Source organism: Phacochoerus africanus, chromosome 15, assembly GCF_016906955.1.
Source record: "Phacochoerus africanus isolate WHEZ1 chromosome 15, ROS_Pafr_v1, whole genome shotgun sequence".
Lineage (NCBI taxonomy): Eukaryota > Metazoa > Chordata > Mammalia > Artiodactyla > Suidae > Phacochoerus > Phacochoerus africanus.
In genome coordinates, this window is record NC_062558.1 from 73900246 (window position 1) to 73909218 (window position 8973).

At 48.7% G+C, this 8973-nt stretch overlaps 1 protein-coding gene across 2 annotated transcripts in view; it reads left to right on the forward strand.

Annotated features, from left to right (window-relative positions):
• Positions 1 to 8973, forward strand: part of LOC125116611 (core histone macro-H2A.2) — a 51380-nt gene that overhangs the window by 40726 nt on the left and 1681 nt on the right. For both annotated transcript variants that reach the window (XM_047761993.1, XM_047761994.1), the window contains exons 7-8: positions 1783 to 1872; positions 7854 to 8028. In XM_047761993.1, coding sequence (XP_047617949.1) covers positions 1783 to 1872; positions 7854 to 8028 — 265 coding nt within the window. The remainder of the gene's footprint in view (positions 1 to 1782; positions 1873 to 7853; positions 8029 to 8973) is intronic.

Consider the following 8973-nt stretch of genomic DNA (forward strand, 5'->3'; position numbering starts at 1 on the left):
GGGAGATTAGCTTGTCAGAAGCTCTGTGTTTTCCATTGAAAACTGAGGCTCAAGTTGGGGAAACAAGATCACAGGCTGCCCAGGCTTGTGTCTGTCCTTTGGCCCCGGGGACTCACAACATACAGGTTGTGAGATGGGGACAGGACCCCAGAGCTCCACCCAGAGGTTACTGCCTAGCCATCTGTCACCTGGGGACTGGGCCCCTCGTTGTGGCTGCATCCCCAAAGGGTGGCTCTGGGACCAGACTTAGGAGCAGATGACAAGAGTTAGGTGCAGGGTCTGAGAGATGCCCCCAAAGTGTGGGGTGCTGCCATCAATTAAGACACTGGGAGTTCCCACTGGGGTGCAACTGGATCAGCGGCATCTCTGGAGGGCCGGCACAGTGGGTTAAGGCGTTGTAGCAGCTATTTCGTAGGTTGCAGCTGTGGCTCGGATCTGACCCCTGGCCCTAGAACTCCATATGCTGAGTGGTGGCCAAAAAAAAGAAGAAGATTAAAAAAATCAAGACACTGAATTTAACCAACACAACATGGGTACCGAATCTAGAGATCAGAACACTGGAGCCTCATTTTTTTTAAAAGATCTGTTTTTGGTTTTTGGGGTTTTTTTTGGTATTTTCTAGAGCCGCACCTGCGGCACATGGAGGTTCCCAGGCTAGGGGTCTAATCAGAGCTGTAGTTGCCGGCCTAGGCCACAGCCACAGCAACTCGGGATCCGAGCCGCGTCTGCAACCAACACCACAGCTCACGGCAACGCCAGATCCTTAACCCACTGAGCGAGGCCAGGGATCGAACCCGAAATCTCATGGTTCCTAGTCAGATTTGTTAACCACTGAGCCACATTGGGAACTCTGGGATCTGTCTTTTAAATCTCCAGTATCCTTTCCCTCTTCAGTAGAGACTTCTAATTTCAAATTAAATATCAAATTAAGAAATAAAGATGGGAGTTCCCCTTAATTAGTTAATTAAAATAAAGATCTAAGTCCTGGGATAGACCATGATGGAAAGGAACATTTTTAAAAAGTGTTTATATGTGCGTGGGGGGGGGTAATAACTGATCATTTTGCTATACAGCAGAAATCTGCACAACATTGTAAATCAACTACACTTTAATTAACAAAAGAAAGACATAAGTCAAGGGAAAAAAAAACCTTACTTATCTAACCCTAACCTTAAAGTCATAACCATAAAGTCACTTATGTACATAAACTTTTGTACAAATTTTGCAAACTTCTGAAGCTTCTTTTTTTATTGTTGTCTTTCTGAGCCATTTTTAAAATTTTTGACTTGGGAGTCACTCTCCAGCTTCAGAGCTACTTCGGTTCCTTTTCTGTGTTCTGATTAAAGGTTCTGGACCTGCCTCGCTAGCTTTTGCTGTTTGTGCTTTTGTTTCAAATTCTACAAAGGCAAATCCCTTCGGATCTGACTTATAATGTGATATATACACAGACACACAACATTGCCACATTTCCCAAAAACTCTTTCCATCCAGTTGTGAGTCACATTTTGGGGAGGTAACTCCTATGATACATTAGAAACATTATTAAATAAAGTATTGAATAGTTCTTTTAGAAACAGACTTTGCCAGCACCTAAGTCCCACTGGACAGAAGCCCAGGGACCCTGCCACCGGAGACCCCTGGCAATCGGTTTCATTTGCAAAGCTTGATTCCTACTTCCTAAGCATTTTTTTTTTTAAAGACCTGGTAAAAATACGTCAGTGTGTATCATTAATGACTTTGAAAAGAGCAACCACCATGGCTTTCCATTGTTCTTTTTCACAGGTAAAGCCTTGGAAAAGGCTGGAGGCAAAGAGTTCTTGGAAACGGTAAAGGAGCTTCGCAAGTCCCAGGGCCCTTTGGAAGTAGCTGAAGGTAGGTGTAGAATCGGCGGTGGGTCCGGCACTGCCTCTCCGCCTTCCCCTCCAGGCTGACGTGCAACAAGGGCCCATTCAGTTTGCAGAGAAAAATAGACAATCAGGAAGCTATTTAGCATCTCTCAGATAATTTGAGCATGCCCGTGAAGATCATTTCATCCACTTGGGGACTTTAAAGTGTCTGGATAGTTCAAGCCAATTTGTATCAGCTTACCCCCAAATGGTCTAGAACTACGGCAGTAAAATACACATGGCAAAATCTACTACTGTAAACTTTAAATGTGTACAGTTCAGTGACATTAAGCACACTCCATGTTGTTCCTCCATCACCAGAACTTTTCTTTTTCTTTTTCTTTTTTTTTTTCCTTCGTCTTTTTAGGGCCACACCCGAGGCATTTGGAAGTTCCCAGGCTAGGGGTCAAATCAGAGCTGCAGCTGCTGGCCTACTCCACAACCACAGCAACAGGGGATCTGAGCCATGTCTGCAACCTACACCACAGCTCACGTCAACACCGGATCCTTAACGCACTGAGCGAGGCCAAGGATCGAACCTGCGCCCTCATGGATGCTAGTCAGGTTCGTTTCCACTGAGCCATGACAGGAGCTCCCATCACCAGAACTTTTTATCACATGCACCGGAAACACCACACCTGTTAAATAGTCACTTCCTTCCCCGAGCCCCTGGCAACCACCAGTCTGCCTTCTCTTTCTATGGACTTGCCTCTTATGGATATTTCATATAGATGGAATCATGTACTACATGAGCTTTTGTGTCTGGCTTCTTTCCCTTAAAACATTTGCAAGGTTCATCCATGTTGTGGCAGCCAACAGTGCCTTATTCCTTTTTGCGGCTGAATACTATTCCATGGGTTTTTTCGGTCATCACTTGAGTTGTTTCCACTTTGGCTTTTGTAAATAGGGTTGCGCTGGTATAGGTGTTCATTTGAACGCTTCTTTCTTTTTCTTTTTTTAGGGCCGTACCCTTGGCCTATGGAGGTTCCCAGGCTAGGGGTCAAATTGGAGCTGTAGCCACCAGCCTGTGCCACAGCCATAGCAACGTCAGATCTGAGCTGTTTCTGTGACCTACACTACAGCTCACAGCAGCACATCTAGATCCTTAACCCCCTGAGCAAGGCCATGGATCAAACCCGAGTCCTCATGGATACTTGTTGGGTTTGTTACCACTGAGCCACAGTGGGGACTCCTTTTCTTTTTGAGGATACTGGATAACATTTTGACTGGTGGACCCAGCTCCAGATCCATGTCCCATGCACACCACCTCCAGTGACCAGTGAAGTTGGTGCCAAGTTCTGTACTCATTCTGGGGCTTCAGAGACAATTAAAACCTACCCTTGGGAGTTCCCATCATGTCGTGTCACAGCAGAAACAAATCCGACTAGGAACCATGAAGTTGCAGGTTCGATCCCTGGCCTCGCTCAGTGGGTTAAGGATCCGGCGCTGCCGTGTAGGTCACAGATGCGGCTTGGATCCTGCGTTGCTGTGGCTGTGGTGTAGGCAAGCAGCTACAGCTCTGATTAGACCCCTAGCCTGGGAACCTCCATATGCCACAGGTGCAGCCCTAAAAAGACAAAAAGAAAAAAAACAACCTATCCCTGCCCTCAAGCCCTGGACAGTCTAGGAGGAGAGACAGACACACAAGTGGAGCACAGAGGGAGAGCCAGGTTCTCTACTTGGAGAAGTTGGGGTGGCTCCAAAGAGGATGAAAGATACAGGATTTCAGGAGTTCCTGTAGTGGCTCAGTGGAAACAAATCTGACTAGAATCCATGAGGACACAGGTTCCATCCCTGGCCTCACTCAGTGGGTTAAGGATCTGACTTTGCCATGAGCTGTGGTGTAGGTCAAAAACTTGGCTCGGCTCTGTGTTACTGTGGTTGTGGTGTAAGCCAGCGGCTGCAGCTCCCATTTGACCTCTAGCCTGGGAACCTCCATATGCCATGGGTGCAGCCCTAAAAAGAGAAAGATAAAGGATTTCACAGAAGTTGAGTCAGAAGTCCACAGATCCTTGCTGAAAGGACCACAGAGAAGCAGGATCACTGGGAGAAATGGAAGAGAATCCAGAAGGAAGGAGAGGAGGGCTGCAGGAAACAAGCCTGAGCTTAGAAATTGGGGCAAATCTGTTAGGTCTACATACCTCTGGACCAGGGCTAATCACCAGTAGCTCCCTGGAAAGAAGGGTTGGTGAGGGTGAGTCTGGACAAGGGGAGACAGTTTATCAGGGTCTAACATCATATTTCATTTAGTTGGAAAATACCATCGGTTGTAAGATATGCCCCTATTTTAAGAAAGAATAAATTTCCAAGTCGGAATGTCCAATAGGAGACCCCACATAAGATCCAGGACACATCAGGTCAAGACATGAACCCACCGTGCAGAAAGGGCAGCAAGTGCCAGCCTAGACCTTGGCATTGGTTAGACCGAGAGGGAATAAAACCTCACTAGGGAGTTTGAGCCACACCCTGGTACTCCTATAGATTTGCAGCTGAATCCAGTGTGGCCCAAAAACCTCAAGCAGGGAAGTTAGTGGGATGTGATCAGAGTATGATAGGGTCCCTAGGTGACATAGAAGCAAATGCAACTTCTTTCTGGAAGAGTCCAGCTTGATCCAGGCCCACAGCCTGGCTGGGACAAGTGTGGGAGGTGGCAGTGGCAATGAGGCAGATGGGCCTGGAATGACACAAGTCAGAGGAAGACCAACAGGTGGTGCTGGTGACAGAGATGGAGGGAGGGGAATAGGGCCTTGGGAGAGATAGATGATTTCACCAGACCTGGGGCACTAGCAAAGTTACTGGTAAGTAGTTAGTGAGAGCTGAGGACAAGACTGGTTTGCAGATGGTTGCTTAGGAGCCAGAGCTGAGCACCTTGGGCAGCAGAAAAAAGAGCACCAAGCCCAGGCAAGAAGAAGAGAGCCCATTGCAGGAAACTGAGGCAGGAGGAAAAGCACAGTGACCAAGGGAGACCAAGGATTAGCAGCTGCAGCTTCCCAGCAGGACAAGGGGCCACCCCGGAGTCCCCTTGACTGTGAGGACTCTGAGAAGGAGTTGTGTTTGCCTGAGGGAAGGTTCTAGAGGGTCCTTGCAGCCGCACTGCCATCCTCACAGTGTGGTGCCATCACATCAGATAAAGAGTATTAGTAGCTGTTGCTACCGACTATCAGTGTCCCAAGCCCCAAGTTCACTTGACCTTGACCTTGGCACTTCTAGAGAACACTACAAATTGTTACCACTACAGACCAAGTTTTCCATTTCCAGTTGTCATGGAAATACTTTGTTTTAGGCTGACATGCTACCATGGGTGTCATGGGCTACCTTCAAAATCTAGTGTAAATAGGGGGCGTCAGAAGGATGAGAAAGCATGCCATTTTTTTCTTCTATAAATATTTGACTTAACACTGCTGTTAGGAGTCTATTCCTCTTATTTTAAATGACTTTACATTTAAAAGAGCACCATTCAGGAGTTCCCATCATGCCTCAGTGGTTAACAAACCCGACTAGTATCCATGAGGATGCGGGTTCGATCCCTGGCCTCCGTCAGTAGGTCAGGGATCTGTCGTTGCCGTGAGCTGTGGTGTAGGTCACAGATGTGGCTCGGATCCCGTGTGGCTGTGGCTGTGGTGTAGGCTGACAGCTACAGCTCCCATTCATCCCCTAGCCTGGGAACCTCCATATGTCGCAGGTGCGGCCCTAAAAAGACAAAAAAGACCCAAAAATTTAAAAAATAAATTAATAATAAATAATAAGTAATAAATAAAGCTTTAAAAAATTTTTTTAAAATAGAGCACCATTCAGCTGATAACATGATTGTTTTTGTCTTTGTTGTTTGTCTTTTTTTTTTTTTTTAGGGCCACACTCGTGGCATATGGAAGTTCCCAGGCTAGGGGTTGAATGGGAGCTGAAGCTGCAGGCAACGCTGGATCCATAACCCACTGAGCGAGGCCAGGGATTGAACCCACATCCTCATGGATACTAGTCCAATGATTCGTTACCACTGAGCTACGACAGGAATTCCAACATGGTTGTATTTTAAATACACATAAAATAAGTCAACCCAGTTTGTAAAGAGCCAGTATCTCTCTGGTTTGGAGAACAGTAAAGGCAACAGGGAAATTACCCTAAGCAAGCGAGGCCAGTCCCCAGGATACTGGCTTCAGCCCCCACTGTTCTCTTGGAACAAGGCAAAGGGACATTCTGCTTCCAGTGTACAAATGTACATGGTCATAGAGTCAACCAGTCTTGCCCGCTGCCTCCTTAGTATTTAGGTTGGCTGATTCCTTCACTCACTCATCGCTAATCAGATGGTTGGCACCAGCTAGGCACTGGGAAGGCAAGCTGTAGATGATAGCCATAGCTGTCAGGCGGGGTGTCCCTTGCATTTGTCTCCACCAAGCCTGGGCTGTGCTGTCACAGCCTCTCCAACACTGTGGACGTCACTAGGAAACTGCTCACATATCCAGCAGGCATAATATATTTCAAATAAGTCTTTCAAACCAACCCCACACACTGTTCTAATACATGGCGGAGCCCCATTTGTTACAAATGCTGCCCCTAGCAGCCCTGGCCTGCCCAAACTCCCCCAGGATCCCAGAGGCTAGCCACTTCGGGAGGGCTGGGGACCTTTGCCACCTGGCTTCTTGAGTGGCACAGAGCCCCTGCTCCACAAGGTGGGTAGTTTAGGGGCTGCAGCCACAGATGCCACAAGGGGCCAGAGAGTGGCCAGTGGATCAGACCACCCCTCCAGGGATTGACAGCCACTGGGACTTATCTGGAGCTCCTCGTTACCAGCACTGTCACTGATGGGAAAGAAATAGGTTTGGGGAAGTAAAGAATAAAAGTAGGGAGTGCCAACTGAAATTAGGAGACAGGATGGGCATGATCCAGTTTCACAACCCATTTTGAACACTGCTCCCTACAGGCTCCTCAGGTATGTAGAGATGATCAAAAGATAATCTCTGTCCAAGGAGGTGCACGACCTCCTAGAGCACATCTCAGTGGATGGAGGGGCCTAAAATCGCCAAGCGTGGAGTCTGCATCAGTCAGGATCTCAGAGGGGACGAGAGAGGAGGGCTTTTTCTAAAAGCATTTATAGTAGGTGGTAGTAAAAAAAAGAGAGAGAGAGTTCCCTTCATGGCTCAGCAGTTAATGAACCCACCTAGGATCCATGAGGATATAAAGATACGGGTTTGATCCCTGGCCTCACTCAGTGGGTTAAGGATCTGGTGTGGCTGTGGCACAGGTCAGCGGCTGCAGGTCCGATTCAACCCCTAGCCTGGGGAACTTCTATATGCCAGGGGTGAGACCCTAAAAAAAAAAAAAAGCCCTTTATAGTAGCTTTTAGTCACTGCTGTAACAAATGAGCATAAACTTGGTGGCATCAAATGACACAATGAGTCGAGAAACTAAAATCAGGGCGCTGGCAGGGCTGGTTCCTTACCTGTTCCAGCTTCTGGGCTGCTACACTGCTTGGCTCCTAGACCCATCACTCCAACCTCTGCTCCATCCACAGTGCCTTCTCCTGCCTTTGACCTCCCTGCCTCCCTCTTATTAGGGCCCGTGTGTGATGACATTTAGGGCTCGCCTGGATAGTCTCCCCCACACACACTGCTTCATGCAATCAATCACATCAGCAAAGTCCCTTTTGCCATGGAAGGTCACATTCACAGGGTGTGGATGGCAGACATCGGGGGAGGCCATTCCCCAGCTGCCACAACCACCAGAGATGATTCCAAAGTGTACCTTTGATTAGGAGTAGCCTAACCTGTGAGCAGAAGGCAGACTGTGGAAGTCCGGGACATGCTGTCACATCAGCTTTAAACAGGTTTATCCGAAGCTTGTCAAAACTGTCAAAAGCAATTCTGACCTGGCTTCTGCTCTCCGAAGAGGGACACAGGAGGGTCAGCCTAACCCCCTGGCTTAAGGTCAACAAGTAGGAATAATCTGCGGCATTTCTCTCTCATGTCCCAGCGGCCGTCAGCCAATCCAGCGGACTTGCAGCCAAGTTCGTCATCCACTGTCACATCCCTCAGTGGGGCTCCGACAAATGCGAAGAACAGCTGGAAGAGACCATCAAAAACTGCCTGTCGGCAGCAGAGGACAAGAAGCTGAAGTCGGTGGCGTTCCCACCCTTCCCCAGCGGCAGGTAAGGTGCCCTCCTCCAGGCGGGTGGCAGGGGGGCTGGGTCCTTTCATCCAGCCTTTTCCCTGGGGGCCAAGGGCTCCCCTACTTGGTCACATCCAGCCTGACCATCCCAGGGGACATGACTGAAGACTGCCAGTGCAGCCAAGCACGTTGGCTAAGAAGAAACCCAGTTTTCCATCCTTCAGAACTCAGAGAAAGGCAGCTTCTGGGCGGAGCAGGGGGCAGAGCTCTTTTTGGAGAGCCTGCTGTCGAGAAAGCCCACGTTGCCCGCCAGCTGTCCCCATCCAGACACAGGATCAGAAACACCAGGCTGGAAGGCGCTTGCTTCTGATACTGTGGTCCACAGACCAACAGCACACTGAGCCCACCGGGTCAGGATGCGAATCTCAGAATCCCCAGAGGATTCCGGTGCTGCTTTGGGGCTGGGAGAGCCCTGAGGCTGAGGCTCTGACAAGCACACCCAGAGAAATGAAAGGCTCTCGGCAAGGGATTGCTCTTAGCGGGTAGGAGAAATGATGGTTCTAATTGCCACAGACCCCAACTGGGCTCCAGAGCAGCATTTCAGTAAATAATGAGGCTGCCTGTCCTCATGTGTAGGATGAATGGCCTCTTCCCTCAAGCTCACAGCCAAAGCGAGTTATTGCTTTAATTTTGAACACCCACTCTCTTGAGAATCCCCTCTGTAGCACAGATAGGATTTACACTGAAAGCGTTCTGTTGCAGCCGTGTCAGGGGAAGGCGAAGAGGGAAGGAATGAGACTGGGTTCCTGCCATAATCCTATCTCCACTTGAGCAGGCAGCGCTGGGTCTCCACTGCCTGGCCCGGAGGCACCGAGGGCTGAATTTTTTTTTTCATTTTTCTTTTTTTAAGGGCCGCACTTGCAGCATATGAAAGTTCTCAGGCTAGGGGTTGAATCAGAGCTATAGCTGATGGCCTACACCACTG